The sequence below is a fragment of the Sinocyclocheilus anshuiensis genome, unplaced genomic scaffold (genome assembly GCF_001515605.1).
Source record: "Sinocyclocheilus anshuiensis isolate Anshui unplaced genomic scaffold, SAMN03320099.WGS_v1.1 scaffold423, whole genome shotgun sequence".
Classification (NCBI taxonomy): Eukaryota; Metazoa; Chordata; class Actinopteri; order Cypriniformes; family Cyprinidae; genus Sinocyclocheilus; species Sinocyclocheilus anshuiensis.
The window spans coordinates 533,177-554,336 of record NW_015549610.1 but is presented as its reverse complement, the minus strand read 5'-3'; the positions used below and the strand labels follow the sequence as shown (position 1 = coordinate 554,336).

The following is a 21,160-nucleotide window of genomic DNA, read 5'->3' as shown; positions in this document are numbered from 1 at the left end:
TGTTACAAACCTGTATGATTTTTTTTCCTCTGGGAAAAACAAAAGAGAATATATTGAATAATGTTTCAACACTTTTTGTCCATACAGTGAAAGTCAATGGGGACCAAAACTACACTGAACTCCATTGACTTTCATTGTAAAGACCAAAAAAAAAATGTATACACCGGTTTGGAATGACATGAGGGTGAGTAAATAATGACAGAATTTCATTTGAGGTGAACAATCCCCAGTCAGTGCCAAGGAAACCAATGACAAGTATATGACCAAAGCAGATGCATTATAAAACAGTTTATTCAATATGCCATTTATTTAAAAAAAAATACCCAAACACATTATCACACAATGGCACTGAGGGCTGTTGGTGAATAAAATCGAAAAGGACTGTTTAAATGCACTACACAAGTCACACAAATGCAAGTTTTGCTGTTTTAAAATACTCGTCACAGTACACCAGCCTCGATTTTGAGTATTCAATTAATATAACTGTAAAAAATGGTGCTTCGACAGTTCAAATACAGCACAAAGAAACCATGTCTACCATTAGTGATGTCTTGAAATTGATAAATCATTCTAAATAAAACATTTTGTCATGACTCAGCTTTTGAAAATGACCTGTCTGCTTTTGAAACATCACTGAATGTGCCATTGCTATTTTGTCAAAAAGTGTTATATTAGACATTTACAGTGGCATTGTCCCATCTTTGTAGTTATGTCTCGGTTTATGTAGTAAGATTGTTAGCAAACATGGATTATACTCTGTGTTCCATACACAATATAATCGTGAAAGACTTTCAACATATTAAAAAACTTTTAGAAAAGCACCAGTTGCACACATTCATTTGATAGAATATTCTGATTGTGTAGATGTCTTTGGACAACTTTGCACAAATAGGCACTGTTCACTTAACTTGAAAAATGAAAAACAGCTGGATTTGGTTCAACTGGTTGAGCAATAGTTTAAGTGCTTTTCTTAACAGAGATGTTTGGCAAAAATGTTCTAAGGCACTGAACCAGTTTCTTATAGTCTTATATTTAGGGAAGAAATCATTTAGACTCTACGCTCAGTCAGTTTCACTCGTTAGGCCACAACCCAAAAATAAACAAGAAATAATCATGTTATTAGCTTAAGCTGGCCTCTGAAAAATAAATAAAAAATATTTTGATTGTGGTCAAATGTGGCACTTCATAGTGCTATTTGAGTTTCATGCACATGTGCTTGTCAATCTAATACTTCCTTTAAATATATAATTGATCCAACAGTGTTCAGTCATCCAAGAGTCAGCAACATCATTATACAACAACACTACAATCATCAACACTAAGTTTTAAACATAATTCATATATGTTTTAACACTGACAAGGACTTTTGTGACAGGACAGAAGTGCTGAGGCAGAAAACAAAATTAGGTAAAGGAAAATTACGGGTTTAATAAAAGTTAAGCTCAATCGACAGTATTTGAAGAATAATGTTGATTGACGCAAAATAATTTTGACTCGCCCCGTTTTCTTAAAAAAGCAAAAATTGAGGTTATCGCAAGGCACATAGGAATTTAAATGAATGGGGACCAATTTTAGAGGAATTAAAAGCAGAAAAATACATTATTCTGTTAAAAATTAAGTATTATGTCACAAGCACTGTACGCATACTCCAGTGTATGCATAAAAACTGAAGTATACTTTGGCCTTTATGTTGTCATGAAGGTTGTAAAATTGGATACATCTTTACACAGAAAATATATTTTTTTAACAAATTAAAATCATGTTTGCTTATGTCTTATTGAAACAGTGAGTATTTACATTTTTACAGATTGACCCTATTCTACTGTAAATGCCTCACTGTAACCAAGATTTTTGCTCCTTTTTTTTTTTTTTAAGAAAATGAGGGACAGGTGGAAATTAATATTTGTTGTAATCAATCTACCACAAATGCTTTCGACAGAGCTTAACTTGTTCTAATATATTATGTTATAGATATACTAAGAATATTCCTTTAACAGACATTGTGTGTTCGCATGAATATATGTCAAACGCTACTTCATTCCACAGTCACTGCATCCACGCTCTCCTGAGAGACCTCAGAGTCCAGTGAGTAGCAGGAGCTGACGTTATCCTGAGTGTCTTTGGCTGCCTCCTCTCCCGTGGCTGTGGTAATATCTGGCTGGCCCTCGCAGCCATGGAGCAGCTGCCCGCAGAAGCGGCTGTAGCGATGGTATCGCAGCGGCTTGCCCACATGTGCGAACATGTGCTCCTGCAGCTGGCTCTTCTGTGAGAAGTGAAGGTTGCAGACGGTACAGGCCATCTTTCGTTTTCGCGTGAAGGCTGCCAATGGGCTGCCGCTCCATCCGGTCCCACCACCTCGCCTGAGTTCCACGGCCAGCTCATCTGGCAGGGCCTGACTCTGCCGTAAGGCCTCCTCCAGACTACCAGAGTCTATGCGCTCCTTATGAGGCCGCCTCTCCTCTAGGGACTTGTGCTCCCCGGTTTTGTCCTCTGAAGGGCCTTCCATCAGACCGCTAGGCTCAAGGGCACAGGCTGCGTGGGTAAATAGGTGCTCTTGCAGGCCTTCAGGTGACAGACAGCGTTCACCGCAGCGGGGGCATAAAAGCGCTAGAGGGCCATCTTTGAACAGAACCAGACTCACCTGGGCTGGGGAGAGAGAGCAAGGCTCTTTTTCGCCTTCCTGTTGTTCTTCATCCTCTACCCTTTCCTGTTTGATCCGAGGTGAAATGTCAGAGTCGTCCCCCGAGGCCACCGAGGATGCGGCGCGGAAGCTTTGAGGCTGTCGCTCAGACGTAATGCCCTCCAGCCCTACAGCGAGAGCTAAACGACCATGTGTGCGGTCGGCCCTAGTGCTGGAGCGGCCGTCCTCAGGGTCACGTGAACCGCCAGCCTTCAGGCCAGAGTTCTCTTTACTGGCCAGCTGTGAAGAGATCTGGATGCCATACAGGTTGGACATACGGATGGGCTCAGAAGATGCATCTGGGCCGCCTTCGCCTGTTTTGCGGCAGAGCTGGTACACGTGGAGGAACTTGATGCCTTCTTGAAGTCTGCCCTGGTCAACAGGTTGTTTGGGACCCATGCCTGTGTACATGATGTGTAACAGGTAGCTGAAGACATCTGGTTGAATATCTGTGGGCTGGATCTTGATGCACTCACTGAAAAAGCAGGAAAGTAATTAAAAATACAATCAGCAATTTATTATTTCTTTTAAAGTATGGTTATTAAGCATTTGGAATATATTTAGCATTATTATTAATATGCTACAACTTTTAATGTTTATCAATCAAGCTATCTTGACTTCCTCCCCATGCTTATTTGATTAGCAGAGTAAGCATGATGGGTGACCCGTACACTTCAAGATACATTTCAAAATGGAGTTTTTGCTAACCTGGACTGGTGGATGAAGATCATTTTAAAATAGTTTGAGAAGGCAGCAAGGACTGCACGATGAGCCTTGAAGTATACGTTGCCAATGGCAACAGTGCAGTCACACAGAAAGCCAAACTCCCTTTGGACATTCAGCTGCTGCAGGAGGAACAAACTATGGCCAGACACGTCCATCTCAACCTGTTACATACATACATGCATAGAAAACAAATGTCAACCAAATAAATTCTTATGCATAATTTGAATAGCCTACTCTCCTGTAGTATACTGGGATTAATAATACTAGCATTTACCTATTATTCAGAGTTTATTCAGTCAACATTTCTAGCAACATAAATTTTCTATCTACTGTGTTATTCAAAAAGAAATAAAAAAAAACTATGATCTATGATGAAAATGCTTTCAGTTTCTGTTTTTTTTTTCAATGTCATAGGCTACGTTTAAAAAAAAACATATTTTGTTCAGGTAAATTACAGCAACCTTAAGAAAAACGTATTGATATTACTGAATAATGTACATTTGAATACCATAGCACATACTTTTAAACTAGATTCATCATTTTTGTTTTCTCAGACATTCTTATTTTTTCTTGTCCCAAATGTCTCTCAACATGATGGACCAGCAAGCGCCAGAACCAACCAATGAAGTGACTCTGAAGAGCCTTAGTTGACTAAGTAACTGGCGACCTCTATCGATCAAAATAGCCATAATATTTTTTTAATTTTTGAGACAAACCAGCTGTTTACATCTGGATAGGATTGCCATTTTTTTACAGTGAAACCTACAATGACAATGCTTTGGTAAATTATATTCTTACATTCCTCATAAAAACAGACAAATTACTCGGAAATTTCGTAAGAACTACGTTGTACGTTTTGCTTAATATATAACTTAAATCTACAGCAATTTCACATTGTATCATTGTATGTAATTTGACTTTTCTTAATATAAACGGAGAAACAGCAACGACTGACTTGTATTCAATGTTTACACCGCAACATTTTAAAATATTTGCATGCTGACCTGACCAGACAATACCTGACAGCGATTTCTTAAAATCATTACACAAAAGGACATTTACAAACAGCAATGTTCGTCGCATAAGAAAAATCCATTAATGAATGGATAATACACAAAATAGCGTGTAGGAGCTGTTTAGTTCGTGCTTCTGTTATATACAAGTTCTGACTCCCAGCAGATTTGTCCGCGACAGAATCATAATAATTTTCACACGTCTGGTCTACACCTATCAAGTGTTGTCGAAGAAACGGTGTTTTCATGCACCTTGGCCAACAAAGCATGCATGTACCAAAGCACAGACATAATGCATTCTCACGGTCCCAAAAAATGCGTTCTTACCAACTATACGAGAGAAACGGATAATAATTTCGTGTTTGTTGCAGCAGGAAAATTCTCTTATGGTCTCGCGGTTCTTCCTAAGCGATTGACGGTTTAGCTTGTTATCCGTCACGTGACCGTACTGTACATTAGCTGATCCAGACGCACACATAGTGGAAACATGCTAAGCAAAGGCTTGTATTTACATGCTCGTTCGATATGTTTCTGTTCTTTTGTGTCGAATGATATGATATATATATATATATATAGACTAGCAGTTATATCTAGTGAGGGAAAGTCCTCAACGATGCGTGGATTATGACAATTTGCATTGAGGACAGCGCAAAGCCAGTTTTGCAAAAGGGTCTCATGAAGCACTCATGAAATTGTTTTAGTGTAACACACATATGTAGGAACACCTCTAACAATTTAAACACTTGACCAATTATACGTCTTTAAACTCGTCTGTTTTATAACATTTATCACATAGGTAACTATGCTACAATAAAGGTCTAATCAGATGGATTTTGGTAATGTGCCATTAGTTATGGTGTGGATTTACGATTAGTGTTTGTGTGGTAATGGCTTGTGATGATTTTTACTATGTAAATCATTCTTGGACAAAATTTAGTAAGCAAGTCAACTGACTTTGAATGTATACAAATTAAATATATTTTTAACTTGTATATGAGAATTGCAATTGTTTAAAATTGTACATTTTAAACATGTTTGTTAATGGCCTATAAAAGCTAGCCTATGTGATAATGTAATAAAATATTGTACAAACATAGTGATATTTCTGATGTTTACATCAGAAATTAGACTTCCCATTCCATAAAAGCAAACTTTTTTGCAGAAATTCAGTTCTCTGATATGCTTGGCATGATGGTAATGACAGCAATACAGAGGAAAGCGAGGAAATGTGTAGGCGTAATGTAAACACAAAAAAAAAACCAATCATTTGAAAGTAGTTCTTGTGGAAAAGGTGCAAAATGTAAGTTATATAACACAATTCTATTTCGTTTTCAGCACGAATGTGACCGCAAGGGCTCGTCCTGAAGAGCATATTTTCATACATGGTTTGGTTGCATTTTCACTGTGCTGCGCGTGCTGGGGCGGGCTGGATTTGCGTGAGCGGGGCCGGATTTCAGTGCGGTGATAGAACTCGCAGAGCGGCTGTGCGGAAGTTCTTTCATCCGCGCTGCACAGAAGGGGCTTCGCCCTCGAGATTAGCTATTCTCGTCCCAAGTTTTCGCTTGGACGAAGGCAAAAGAGGTGGAACTTCTTCGCTCTGTGTTTTAACTTGAATTCCGTCGTTCGCTACAAGTTAGCGCCCATTACCGTCGGTGAGTATTTTCAGTGTGTTTTGCGTGTAAACACGAGCTACAGTAATGCGAAGCTCATTGCGTATGTGCGGGAAGCTGCGCGGGGGTGGCACTTGCATGCTTGCGTGAGAGATCTCCCTGCGACAATGGTCAGATATATTCGGTTATGCCGTCTCTTAAGTAACAGAGGCTTTAAAAACTTTATGTTGTCGCTAAGGGTAATTGTATGGTCAGATCTGTAGCGTGTTGTCCAAGTAGTTTGATTTTACTTTTAAGTGCGGTATGATTGACAGCCACAACGCCCGCATGATTCTGTCTCCAAAATAGGCCAATGAGAACGCGGGGGCGGGATGTAAACCACTCTGTTTGGCTTGTGATTGAGCTGAACGACGGAAACAAGTACTATTTAAACCAGTTCTTACTAAGCGTATTATATGAACACAATTTTTCTCTTCTGCTGTCATTTGCTTTTTATGATTTTATTCTGAATAGTAAAACCGTATTCTACAAGTTTGCAAAGAATCTGAAGATTCCACTAGACTTCATGAATTATTATTGCCCGATCAATTGAATTTATTAATTACGTTTATGCTTATAAGGAGCTTTACCTGGTGGGTTGTTGAGATGGTTACAGATCTGTGCAATATATATAATTTGTTTATTTAGTTTAATATTATTACATTTCTGAAACGTAGCAATAAGATATAATCACACCTAAAATATTTAAACCTCTCATTTTTTTCTTATCTTCCCCGTTATATTTTTGTTGTTTCATATTGGCAAATACCTATTACTTAGTCTTTAGTGTTATGTGTGATCAAGGTAAGTGTCCAGTACAGACTAGAGTTTGACTATTTTATCTAGATTTTTCTTATATACTCTACTATTCAAAAGTTTGAAGTCAGTAAGATTTTTTTTTAAAGAAATGTACTTTATTCAGCAAGGATGGAAATTGGATCAAAAGTAACATTAATTTTACTTTACATTCAAATTAATTATTTTCTTTTGAACTTTCTATTTATCAAAGTACAAAGTACCATGGCTTCCACAAAAAAATATTAAGCAGCACAACTGTATTCATCATGAAAATAATAAGAAAAGTTTCTTGAACACCAAATCAGCAGTGAAAACTGGAATAATTTAGCTTTGCCATCACAGGAATAAATTACATTTTAAAATATATTAAAATAGAAAACAGTTATTTTAAATTGCAATAATATTTCACAATATTACTGTTAAGCTTAGTGGCCCCAAATTTTTGAACAGCAGTCTTATTTAATTTAGATATTTTTACTTGAATTAGCCTGCTGTACTTTAGTTCTTAGAAATTTGGTATGATAAACCCTCTCATAGAAGTGAAAAAAAAATCCCCTTTTTAAGCTACAGCCATACGCATTCACACATCTTTGGCTGTTTATGGATGTCCTGTCCTTAGTGTTATGTTTTTAAGGCAGCATGTCAAGTTAAAAATAGTACAACTTTTAAAAGTGTATAATGAGATCTGTGCACTCACGTTTCCATTCCACAGTTAGATCAACTCTTCAGTTTGCAAATCAATACATGAGTCATGATATTATCATGATATGGCGCCTGTGAGAAGGAAAAATATTTCTTAAACCTGGGTCTTGCTGATGTATCATGTGTTTCTTTACGATTCTTCACAGGGTAATGGCAAGGCCCAGCCACAGTGAGCATGTCCTGCAGCAGCTCAACAACCAAAGGGAGTGGGGTTTCCTCTGTGACTGCTGCATTGCCATAGGCGACATTTATTTCAGGGCCCATAAGGCCGTGTTGGCGGCCTGCAGCTCTTACTTCAGAATGATGTTCATCCGGGATCAGCAGGGAACCACACGGTTTGATCTCAGCAACATGCAGATCAGCGCAGAGTGCTTTGATCTCATTCTGCAGCTCATGTACCTTGGCCAAATTGTCGTAGATCACTATGAATTTGAAGAGCTGAAATCATCTATGGCCTACCTACAAATGTACTACATCCCCGACTCACTGGAGGACCTCCGAGACATCCGAACATCCAATCTGACACCCTCGTCCTCTGCATCGTCCTCTTCGTCATCCAGCTCCTCATCCTCATCTGGCATGGTGGGAAGCAAGATGATGTTCGGCGTTCGAATGTTTGAGCAGCAGCGACCAAGCCCTTCTGAGAATGAATGCGCACCAAAAGCCTCAACCACAACTGCTCGTCAGACCATTAACATCTCAACTGTCAGGCCTGCTGAAGATGTGGTCATACCACACCCTCCGCCACACTCGGAGACCATTGTAGACCAGCCATGTGACTTGAGGAAGAGAACTTCAGGCCGAAGCTCTGCCATGAAAGAACGTCCTCGATTTGGTCGTACATACACTTGCGACGATTGCGGTTTTGTGTTCAGCTGTGAAAAGCTGCTCATTGAACACATCCTCACATGCACCAATCGCAAAGCTTTCCAGACTCCCAAAGTCAGCAAGGAGGTTTATGGCGATGCCGGAAAAGCAGAGAGTTCGACTTCAGAGGGTACAGATGAGTACAGAACGGTTTGTAAGGGCGAAGAGGACTGGCCAGACCACAAGCCAGACACAGAGACCGTGATCAGGTCCGTCGCCACTGGCATGGATGGCAAAGCTGCCTTCTCCAGGAATATTACCATTAAAGTGGAGCGAGATGATGATTCTGAGACCGATTTGGAAACTATAAAAGTCATAAAGGTAGGGAACCATAACGTAGGGAGCTGCAAAGTTCGTACCAGAGTGTACAAAGACAATCTTGCAGACCAGATGAAGATTGACAGTGAGGAAGAGGCTGGAGTGTTAGCCATGGATGCTTTGGAGGGCCAAAGCACAGGGTTAGACACGGATCCAAAGGTGCACCGGATCAAAGAGGAAAAGCAAGTTGGCGCGTGCAATCCATGCGAGTTGTGCGGAGCCCTGTTGACGGAGGAGGATCAGTCCGCTCATTACATCTCCAGCCACATGGGACATATCTGCGCCTGTGGAAGGTGCGGCCAAGTGCTCATTAAAGGCAGGCAGCTGCAGGAGCACGCCGAGCGTTGCGGTGAACCCCAAGGGGCCGAGACGGACTCCCCAGGTGAGGAATCGCTTCTACTTGAAGATGCCGAGGCTATGGAAGAAAGCTTGTTAGAAGGAGCTGATCTGGGCTTTCGCTGTCCACTCTGTGGAATAATATTTGAAAGCGAAAGTCTTGCGGTGGAGCACACGTTGGCTTGTCCGGAGCAGGAGTCGTTCCGGCCCGTTCTGTTGGAAGAAGGCAGTGAGCCAGACCATCGGCGCAAGCATTTCTGCGCAATTTGCGGCAAGGGCTTTTACCAAAGGTGTCATCTAAGGGAGCACTACACTGTGCATACCAAGGAAAAGCAGTTCACCTGTCAGACCTGCGGGAAACAGTTTCTGCGCGAGCGACAGCTGCGGTTGCACACTGACATGCACAAGGGAATGGCGCGGTACGTTTGCCCCATGTGTGATCAGGGTACGTTCCTCAAACACGATCACGTGCGACACATGATCTCTCACCTGTCTGCCGGAGAGACTATCTGCCAGGTGTGTTTCCAGATTTTCCCCAGCGGCGAACATCTTGAGAAGCACATGGATGTGCATCTGTACATCTGTGGCGTTTGCGGAGAGAAGTTCCGTCTCCGCAAAGACATGCGGAGCCACTACAACTCCAAGCACACCAAGAGACAATGAGAGGCCTCTCTCTGAAACCCTGGAATCTTTGAAATAAGCCATACTGTAAATGTGAGAACAAATCTATGCACTTAGACACCAATTGTAACCTTTACAACTGCACTTTCTATGTGTATGCAAATTCTGGATGTGTTGCTCAATGTTTTTGGTTGGACATAGTGCCTCAAGCTTTTGTCTTCATTTTCTTATACTTCGAGATGGATATCCAGACACTGGTTAAGTCTAGATATTGACTAAATCACACTATCAGTGGTGTTTCAGTTGAAAATGCTAAATAGGTCTGTAGTTATGAAACTGGCCCATGGCTAATAGTTTTACATCCGATAAATATCTGTTCATGAAGCTTTAATGGTGGTACACCAACATTTTAACTTTAGTATTTAAGAGGACTTTTGTCAAAATGTTAATTTGTTTTTATAGGTGGTGCTTTTTTAGTGAACATAAGCATATACTGCTTCCATTTTGTCATTAATTCAAGTAGCTCTGGTGTCCTTACCTGTCATAATATTCCATGTTCAATTGCCCTTAAAGGGATGGTTCACCCAGATGAATTCTTTCATCATTTACTCACCCTTACTGTATGTTATTCTGAACCTTTATGACTGACTCTCTTCTGTTGAGATTTTGAAAAATATATTTTTATGTACTGTTTTTGTCCATAAAATGAAAGATAGTGGGGTCCAATGTTGTTTTGGATAAAAACTGTTCAAACATTGTTCAAAATGTTTTTTCTTCTGTTCCGCAGAAGAAGAAAAAAAGGCATGTTTGGAATGACACGAGGGTGAGAAAATGATGTTAATTTTTTGTCTAACTATCCCTTTAAAGCACAGAGATAATAAAGGAGAATAGATTGCTAATAGTATGCGGGCACTTTTCCCTCCTTGCACCAGAACACTAAAAATACTGTATTTTATAAAAAGCAGAGAAAAACACTCTTGTTGATGCCTTTCAGCTAGCTGTACTTGCTAAATCGTCAGTCATACAAAACCCAGGAATCTATGCAAACTATTGTAAATTCATCCCTAATTTAGTGTGCGTTCAGTTTATGTGAGTTTCATGGAGTAAAAACATTTATTGTGTAGTTATTTCAATATCCCAAAGATATTCATGTCATATAAACAGATTTCTAAAATCTTTCGGTTTGTACACAAGCTATCTGTTTCTAATAAGGATTACGTGATATACAATACTTATCAGCCTACGCTGTTTTTGTTTAGAGCAATCAAACTATATGCGTTTGTTTAGGGTCCATCTAAAGCTTAAATTGGCTTATAAGAGGTTTTAACATTTCAAATATTTCACACCTTGTAAAATTATTGTGGCTTGATGTGAAGTATGCTATATAATGCTTGCACAAGGGTGTAGGGTAAATTATTACGTTTGTATAAATAAACAAGTACTTCAGCAATCGTTATCTTATCCCGTGAAATAGCCAGGTTGGTTTGTTTTTGGTTTTGTGTTTTTCAAGTTTAATCATGTGATGTTCATACAGGCTAGAGAGCAGATTTTTTAGGATGTGATCCATGAACCATCAACGGGGCCATGAGATCATACAGATTAATCTAGACGCAGTTAATGATTGGATTAAGAGCAGGCAGTCTGGCTAAACTTGTGGCAGTTGGTGCTCCACGCTTCTGTTTAAAATACATTGTCACATTCAAGTAAACTGACCTATTCAGGCATACATAGCTCTATTGATTGTATAAAAAGTATATCAGAACTGTGTTACAGTGGGGTTTATGCAGCTCACTTGTATTCTTCATCGGAAGTTACATTTGTGATGGGTTTTTAAACAAAAAGGACCAAAGCAAGCTAGTCATTTTAATTTACAGACAGACAGCTCAGACATTTGCACTGGCTGTTCAGCTGTGTATTTGGGTGGTGTTGTGATCTAAACCAAGTGAAAATATTTTTTGTGTGGTAGAAATATTGCAAGGGATATATGCAAATATTGTTTTTTGATCACATTTTAAAATTTTACTTCAGTGTTTCATACGTTCTTGGATTTAAGAAAGAAAATAAAAGTTTAAAAAATGGTGATTTGTGTGATGTATTTGATATGGAATTCATGAAAATTCACGAACACTAATGCAAAACATATCTTATAAGGTGTGTTTACTGTTTTATCTGACAATGATTAATTTATCATAAAGTATTTTCTCTAGACAGACTACAGGCTGCCGGCTGAATTATTACAACCTTCTGGTTGTCGGATAATGGCAGCGTAATATTTGCCATGCAAATGATCACTCCAAACCTATCCGGTATATTTTATCCCTATATTTAACCGACCATATCAAACACAGTAGCTTGAATCCCCTGCAAATGAATAACAATAATTTTTAATTAATTAGTTATGAAAGCTTTACTTTTATATTATGCCTGTGCTATGTCAAATTTATCAAAAATTATACTACTGCTTTCTTTTAAATTATAAATTGGTGCATTATTTTCTGTAGTTTTATTTAACTGGTTTACAAATAAACAATAGCTTGTCAAAATATAGCAAGGAAGATTAATTTGTCAAACTGAACATCTGCTTCTGTATTGTGTATGACAATGCATTGCTTTACTGATTTCTTTAGCCTGCGTTACCATGTGAAATGCTGTGGCTTTTAGATGTATTATTGCTGATGTTCAGTAGCTGCACAGATAATAATCATCATACCTGTGCCCTCTTGCAGTATTTTGAAATTGAGCTGCAACGTCGGAACAGGGAGCTATCTGTAGGTCTGTAGGAAAGCAGAAACATAGTGAACTAATCAAACACATGGGCCAAATTGAACTTGAACAGTGTTTGTTTGTTTGTTTGCAGTATAGTGCCACCACTAACCTCTAGATGGTGATATTTCTCATTATTTGACCCAAACTTCTAGAGGAGCTTTTTATGTATCACTCTCTGAGAAACAGGTTAGGTGTAAGGGAGATGGTCTTAGGGATTTATACAAAAGACAAATGTTGTACAGATGTTGTTAGGCCACTTCAATGCTGAGCTCTAAATATCAGCACAAAAACATCCCTCCCGTATAGCCTGTATTTTGCTATAATTATCTACTTAAAATCTCAGGCTCTCAGATGAGTTTATGTCTGGTTAAAAGCCTTTTAATGCCTACATGTTCCCTTAACAGCTCGACTGCCTTTGCAGCCAGTGAGCTTGTGGTTTTGGAAACCATCTCTAGATGCCTGGAAACCTCTTGTGGCGCTCACTGTGACGCATACAAACTCTGTATTTGTCCAACTAAATTAGTTTACCATGGAAGGAACGTTTCGTTTTCAATGGGTAAATACCTGACTAAGACGTCTCAAGCTGTTTAATAAAAACATCCTTAATTAGAACCAAATAATTCTTCTCATGAAACAAAAAGTAGGCCCTACTTTAAATAGTACCTACACATTTATTTGCTCGTTTATTGTAAAATGTGCTAAAAATGTGTTTTCTAGGTTTTTTTCTGCTTGTTTACTAGAAGCGCAAAGCACACCAATGTCTGCCCGCTCTTGTTTATGTGCTTTCATTCTTTGATTATCCACTTGGTGGCGCTGTTTTATGCTTATCCATAATCCACATTATGAACAGGTCTCGTGAGTGCATTTGAGAAGCTTTAATGTGTATGCTTGGCTGACAAAATGCACTCTACTACTGAATAAGTAATAGTTTACATGGTTTATGTGTGTCAGAGACATTATATATTGTGAGTTAAAGCCAGCCCAGCATTTCTAGTCTTTCAAGAATACAGTAGAGCTACTCGAAGACATATGTCGATTCTGTTTCCTACAATGGATTTTAGTTAAATGTCCAACTCATTCAACGCTCTGTTTTTTTTTTTTTTATCAAGTATCTCGTTACTATTTCGAAGTGCCGCTGCAAAAACGAGTCAGTGCGTGAGTGAACCGTTCGAATGAATCAAACTGAATCGCGAACCCTTTGCAGCCCCCGTTTGACCGAATCGTTTCGCATCGCTATTGATTCTAAAGCTACCATCTGATTAGAAAAATACAGATGGCGTTTTTGCTGAAATATATTATCAGGGAAAATTATTCTCTGTGTACATTAATCTTTTGATCATCAGATAAGAATTTTATCATCAATTTTGATCATCGGGGGGCCCAAACACAATGAAGAGATATATATATATATAATATTTTTGTTATACTATGGGATATCTACAACAGTAAAATGACCAAAACCCCAGAAGACATTGAGCAAATAAATATAACAAACAATAGGGTAAAAATGTAAAAATATTTCTATGTCTTCAACCTTTTTTATGTACGGAAATCATGCTTTCTTTCTCCCAGTTTCTTTCACAAACCCACACACAGTACAGAAACGCACTCGATTGTCCCGCATTTTCATTTTCTGAAGTTGGCAACCCTACCTCATACACAAAAGAAGAATTTCTTTAGTCAAGTCAAGTCAAGTCACCATTATTTACATAGTGCTTTTTCCAATGCAGGTTGTGTCAAAGCAGCTTTACAGTATTAAACAAGGAATTAGTGTGTCAAAATGGTGTGCCGTTCTCCTCTGGCCAGACGAAACCAGCATTTTAATTCTAGGCTGCAACAATGTCCGATTGTGCAGAGGACTCATCTGGTTCCTGTAGTCTTGTCCCAATGGCCATCTAGGAGGTCTTCGGAGGGGATCTATCTCTGGGGCTCATCTAGTTGACATGGTCTCCGCTGACATTCAGGGCTATAGAGGTCATCTCTAGGTGCTGATCCACCATCTGGTCTGGATACAGTCTGGATCTGGGTGGCTACGCTGACCTCGAAGTGACCTTTAGAAAACTTTCTTTAGAATTTAGGTCTGTTAACAAAACCAACAATTACTTAAGCTACATATTTATTAAAAAAAAAAAAAAGGCCTTATCTGTGACATCTATGCTACAGTGTGTTTCCGTTACACCCTGCTAAATGAATTTCTTCTCCATTATCCCTAATTATATGTTCCAAATCAACAGAGTTCTGCCTTGGATTACAGACCCACATTGCCCATCTCTCGTGCCCATCTGATTTAGTCTGGTTTACATTATGTCCTTTTAAGGCAGGTCTGTTTGTCATGACTGTGGGTGTCTGGTCCTCATGGGAGCTGGTCATGTCGACTTCAGTAATGGAGAGTCTTTCCATAACACATCATCCACCCACTCCAGTCATATGTTTACAGGCACGGTCCTCTTGAAGGTCCACTTTACAGCACTTCCCAGCCACCTGGTCCTTTTGTAGTTGCTTCATTACATGTCATTTAGCACAGGCTTTGGCTCTTAGCCTTCTTGAAAATATTAACCTTTCATGAGTACTATATCCTGTAAGCTCAGATAAACCTAAGGACAGTTCTAGCATTTTGTCAGTTTTTATCAGACATTTAACAGATGCCTTTGTCCAGAGCAATTTAAGATTGAACTCTGATTAGTTCACCTGCTGTCTGTTCAAAAGTAATTTGGTCTGGACTGACCTTTTTAATTTTCTTGCTGATTCAATATTCCAATCCACCCACACTCTAATGTGTCATGTGTGGCTACACACTCAGGTCATGTCTAATACATGAGTAAAGACATAATATATATAAATTATTATTATTTTGAAATTTGTATATGATTCTAGAAAACACCAGAATAAGTTTTTCCCACTTTCTCCTTATTTGTTACTCCCACCATCTGTCCTCTCACACCAGAGGCAATTCATAATGTGTAAAGAATCTTAGAATGAAGAACTGTGACTTGACTCATGTAGCTAAATTCATGGACTCAACAGACTTCAGCTAAAATAAAACAAAAATATTTCATAGAAAAGAATATAAACTAACATAAGCATCATTATTTACATGAACATAAACATCATGCTTGAATGGTCCCTTTTGACCCACTTTGTGGGTGTGAATGTTCACAGATAGCCTAGTGCTATGTGAGGTACAGCTTTTAGAGCTTTTTTCCTTAAAAGGACATAAACCATTCTTGAAATATTTCAAAATGGCAACTGACCCATGCCATCTGTTTATGACATAATGCAAAGTCACTTACATATGCATGCTGGCTAAAAATGTGACTGACATTATAAGACAAGAACCTCAGATGCTGGAGAAAAAAAATATAAATTATGAAATTAGTTATTCTGTAATGATGGGGGGATGGGTTGGGATCCAACGCATGTTGATTGTTGGCAGTGTATTTAATGACATCTTCACGATGATTCTCTGACATCAGAGGAGTGAATTAAAGTCATCCACTGCATCAGAAGAAAAAATATCAAATAGGTAATCTATTTTGGCTTGCATGATGAGTGTAGAAATTAATCAAGGATGGCTCTTAAAGGTATTTGATAAGATTAAACGTGCGTCACCAATCCTATTTCCTCCACTTCGTGAATAACCTGGACGAAAAATTGTTAACACAATTACTTTTGGTCACCAACTTCAGGATGTACAGTTCTGTTTCCATAATTCTCGATCACTGTATGATTTAAGGTCAGATTAGGACACTAGTTCCAAAATGTTTTAAACCCTTTTAGTGTTAAGGTGGGTGTATTTTGTTTCTGTAAACAAATTTAAAAAGATGTATGTACAGAGATCCAACAGGGTGCTTTGAGGTGAAATATGTCAGTCATTCTAGTCCTGTGGGTGATATGCAGATACTTTCTTCTGAGGGCATCTGCTGCCCCATTGTTTCTATATCCCATGGTATGTGTGTGGTTTGTCCTGTGAGGACCCCTGGGAAATGTCAGGCAATAGAAACCACAAACATTAGCAGACAGAATCTCCTCAGGAGCTTCAGTCCACAAAGGCAACGAGAGGCCATTCGAGGTGAACTAGGGTATACTCATGAAACATGCCACATTAGATAAGTGATTCAAAAGAAAAAAACGTTGCATAAGATTTTAATCTTTGAAAAGAATGGACAGAATGATGCTGCAGGTGTAATCACTCTACCATTCACAGTGACGTTGATTGACAAGACTGATGCCACAGGAGATTTCATAAGCATTGTCACCCCATCCAAAGGCTTACATGCCTTACAGGAGTATGTAAATTAAAATGGAAACTCTCTCAGAAGAATTACACTTCCATTTAAAAGTTTGAGTTTAGCAATATTTAGTAATGTTTTTGAAAGAAGTGTTTTATGCTTATACTTCATGGGAACCGTTTGTTGACCGAAAATATCCTCCAATTCATGTTTTCTCCACTTTTTCATTCCACATTTCCTTCACTACAACCACCAGAAAGCATTTTCCTGTTACTTAAGTTAACTTAAGTTCCATTAACGGGTTCAGTCTAAACAGCATTATGTTTCCATTTATTAAGAGTGTCACCCACAGCACCATCATAAAATATGCAGGGAATGTCCAGCTCCTTATATTTTAAATTGGGCTAAGAGGTAGAAAAAATAAGGTAGCATTTTATGTTACTATTGCTATGGCATAAACAGTCTTTGCTCATCTGAAGCTAATGGGAATCTGCTGAGGGACAGTGCTATTTTTTTTGGTTGAATGGAATGCTGAGGCTTAATGTGATGAAGTCCCCATGTACAACTGATGGCTGGAGCATACAGTGTGAGAGACAAACTTAGGCTGAGGGATATTTCAGGTCACTTTAAAACCATCGAGTCATACAATTTCCAGTATCACTAGTATGGATTGTCCAGCAGGAATTCAACTATTTTTATTGTTGCTAGATATTTGTTTTAATGGACAAGTTTGGTTTATGAAGCCAATTATATAGTTGAAAGGGATGTAAAAGTCTTTGTTAATTAAGCAAATGATTCCCTTTAGACAGCACTCTACTGATTAAATGTGTCATCTCCCTAATGCAGTGTCCCATAAAACATGAATTTACCATTTACAGTGTGACATCTTACTATACACTAATATGTATTGTTTGACGTATATAAGCATATAAAATGAACTGAGACTCATCTGTAGGGTTTGGCTTGCATTTTATGCATTCTAACAGAGATTGATGATTCCGAGATGGGAATACGCGTCTAGCCTACTTGTGCAGACATCTGGTTACTGTCACTGTCCTTCTGCTATCTTAAAGTGCTTTGAAAAGTATGGTTCACGATAGAATTGATGTATCTGACATTTCTCAGAGAATCTGGCCAACATTACATATTATATAATTAGAAGCTAATAATCTAATTAAGAAAAAAAATAAATAAAATGGCTAAACTGCTTTGGCAAGACATTGTTCATAAACAAATTACTTTGCAGCACAAAAGCATGATAATGCTTGTTGTCCATATAAAATATAAATATAAAAATATGGATATAAACATGAACCAAAAATCTATATAATAATAATACATTATTTAATTCTTCAAACTTTTATTCATTTGATGCCTCTTTTATTCAGAATCATTAAAAATCAATATTCATGGAATTTTCAAAGTGAAAGGATGGCTTTGTATAATAATAATAATAATACAGGACGAGTTTAATTCCCAAATATGTGCCCATTTTAAACAGTCATAACCACAAAACCAGTATAAGCAATCACTTTAAAGGTGGACACATTTCTGGTTTAATAATCATTGCACTGAATACATCATACATCATATTTCAGTTATTATATATATTGCTCAACCCACGCTGATTTATAAAAAACACTTAGTTAAAATGTCAACATGGGTGAGTTTGCACAGTGAATTTTTCCTACTTGCCATGTTATTCTGCATTCAGACAGATATTCCATTCCTGAGCATTCCTAAACTCTGTAGGCAAAGTGTGTTAAGTTGCTTTAAACAGTGTTTAACTTGCTCACAATTACTACACAATGAAATAAATGCTACTGAAGGATGTTTGTCCATCATTGGCGACGTGAATGGCTCATTTTCCTGTTGTTCAAAAAGACATCTCAAGAACCATGATCCTATCGCTTAACCACAATCCTTATCAATCCATTATACAACAGTTAGTTTTTGTCCTTGACTTGATTTGAAGAAGTGTTCCAGGACTTTATATTTAGTATAACGGCACTGTGTTTTAATTTTTTATAACTTTTTGTATCACCCTGACCTTGAACACTTGTCTAAAAGCAGAAGTGAATGTGGAGCTGTGTCCGTGTACTACTTCATTAAATTTGACTTATTTTGGAACTACTGTCATTGGAAAGAGATATACACACTAACAGGCCAATTTTTGTCTAAAATGTAAGTTGTTGGATATTAATTGCAGGTTTATAGAACTGTTGTATAAAAGCTATATCATATAAATGTTCTGTTATTCTGAATATGAGCATGGCTGTGATTAACTGCAAATGAATCATGCCACAGTGCCTGTCCATTTTTTCAGCAGCCTTGGTTCTGGAAGTATTTTTCCCATTCATTTTACCCATAGAAAATTTTAATAAGTCTCCATCAAAGAGTTATAAGCCATGAAACAAATCAACCAGCCACGAGGTGAATAACATCGTTACAAACTTGATTTGAAGCAAAAAATTATTTGAAAATCTGTCAAAATGGTACAAGACTGTATACTTAACAGTTTGAATATGGGAAAGAAGCATCACAAATGACATCATTTAAAAAAGTATGGGAAAATATGTGCTTCATGGGAGTGATTGGATGCTAAACAGCTTTTTTGGGTGCAATTTGCTTGATGCGATTCTCTGATTGGTGGAGATTTCTCTTTAGAATCGTGGGTAATGTAGTTTTATACCAGGAATAAACACAATTATTTAAAAAATAAGTTGAAATAGTGGAGTCTGATGGTTTTTAAAAAAAGCATGTAACATCTATTAACAACATTGTAGCTCACAGTAGGTCTGTCTTAAAAGGCTTGTAAGTTATCGTTCAAAATAAATTCCTCAATCGAGAAAATGAATGGGATTTTTACTTTCGGAACCCATCTATTGCACTCTTTAATGTAACAACTTTTAAATAAGCTTTTTTAAAGCAGGTAGGTCAACACAGTTTCTGTCCTTTAAATAGAAACAAAGTCAGTCTAAACTGTACGACTTCTTCTCTCACGTTCGCAGTTGTTATTTTTCTCGCTGCACAGTCATCACAGTTAATGTCATATAATTATGTGCCACACAAATAATCTGGTGTCACACTCCACTTGCTGCATTCTCGGTGTCCTTGGTAACCAACTCTTCTTGCAATGGAGACGAGCCCTCCATTAATTCCAGACCCTGTTCTGTCAAAGAGGAGACGTCAGGTCTCGCACTGTAGCTTGTCCAAGATTCTTGGTCAGTTGTAGGAGAGGCTGAATCCCACATGTTTGGCTGATCCTCAGTGGCACTGACCCCAGAACTGCCGTTTTGTTTAGTAGAAGATGTGGCTCCATGGGCTAAAGGAAGTTCACTTGATGCACCTGCTACAAGAACACTCGTTTCCGAACCATGGCTAACTTCTGCTGTACTAAAACGTCCTGGTTTTTCATGAATGTGCGCTGAGTCAAATGTTCCTGTTTGGTCAGTATTCTTTGTATTTGTTGTTGAGATATTGAGAAGGCCTTCATGATCTTTATTACCACCCCAGTGTTGTTTATGTGAAGAAGTGGAGTGGGCATACGTGGGGGTCTCTGTCGATCTCAGGCTGACCGGTGGTGTATTATTCATCTTGTTCGTGGATGGTACATCACTTGTTGTGATGTTATTTGTGTTTATGGGCATAATTGCAGCCGTCACCAAAACATCTGACCGTCCAGACACAGATGCAGATGTCGGTTTCCATATCAAACTGTAATAAATTGCCAGTATTATAGCAGCCAAAGACACCGACAAGACATATGCGAATACAGTAGCCAGTCTCACCCACTTTTTATTGGTTTTAGCAGCCATTTTAGCTTTTTTGTCTCCCGTGTATGTGGCCGGTTTGCCCCGTTCCATGTTTGGCATAAAGTCCCGTTCTCTCATGTTCGCGCGGATTCTCCCTCTGTGCTCTTGGGCGCCGTCCGTCTTGAACGCTTGTTATTGACAGATTATTCAAGAGAACTGCTCACGGTTTGATACACAGCGTCTGTCGATTATCCACGTCGCTGTGGTTTTATTCATTCATCATTCCTCCAATCTTGCAAATCCACAATAGCGTTCTGTTTCCAGCTTGACAGTAGCGTGTGGACGTTATTCCATGCAGAGACGTTTCCAGAGCTCTATAGATGACCGGTAACGTTATATACAGCGATCTCACACCGTTTGAAGCAGAACCAGTGCTGAGATGATGTGATTCATCTGCTGAATGACATGAGAACGGACATACAGACAGCCTCAGTGTTATGTAGTGAGGGAACCGTGTGCTATAGAGCGAGAATGACGGGAGGCGGGTCTCACTAGTGCACACTAACTAGTCGCTGCCCACAGCTAAACGTCATGCTGTCAGAATCCCCCTGACGGTGTTTGGGTAGTGGACAAATAACATGGACATGAACATGCTTCAATTTAAAGGGAACCTGTATCACATTCTGTTCTAATTCTGTTT

The 21,160-nt window shown here is 38.5% G+C and overlaps 3 protein-coding genes across 3 annotated transcripts; 1 reads left to right on the top strand and 2 right to left on the bottom strand.

The window, feature by feature from the left end:
- Positions 1-1,931: 1,931 nt before the first annotated feature.
- Positions 1,932-4,821, bottom strand: LOC107659158 (zinc finger and BTB domain-containing protein 25-like). The gene is made up of 3 exons (XM_016447994.1): positions 4,747-4,821; positions 3,389-3,567; positions 1,932-3,155 (listed from the first exon to the last, which is right to left on the bottom strand). The coding sequence occupies exons 2-3, from the start codon at positions 3,559-3,561 to the stop codon at positions 2,036-2,038; spliced, it is 1,293 nt and encodes a 430-aa protein (XP_016303480.1). The 5' UTR covers positions 3,562-3,567; positions 4,747-4,821; the 3' UTR covers positions 1,932-2,035.
- Positions 4,822-5,841: 1,020 nt separating this feature from the next.
- Positions 5,842-10,431, top strand: LOC107659184 (zinc finger and BTB domain-containing protein 1-like). Its single transcript, XM_016448032.1, has 2 exons — positions 5,842-6,071; positions 7,715-10,431. Exon 2 carries the CDS (start codon positions 7,719-7,721, stop codon positions 9,750-9,752), a length of 2,034 nt encoding a protein of 677 aa, XP_016303518.1. The 5' UTR covers positions 5,842-6,071; positions 7,715-7,718; the 3' UTR covers positions 9,753-10,431.
- Positions 10,432-19,451: 9,020 nt separating this feature from the next.
- LOC107659157 (putative protein TPRXL) lies at positions 19,452-20,956 on the bottom strand. The gene has a single exon (XM_016447993.1). It carries the CDS (start codon positions 20,596-20,598, stop codon positions 19,789-19,791), a length of 810 nt encoding a protein of 269 aa, XP_016303479.1. The 5' UTR covers positions 20,599-20,956; the 3' UTR covers positions 19,452-19,788.
- Between the last annotated feature and the right edge of the window lie 204 nt (positions 20,957-21,160).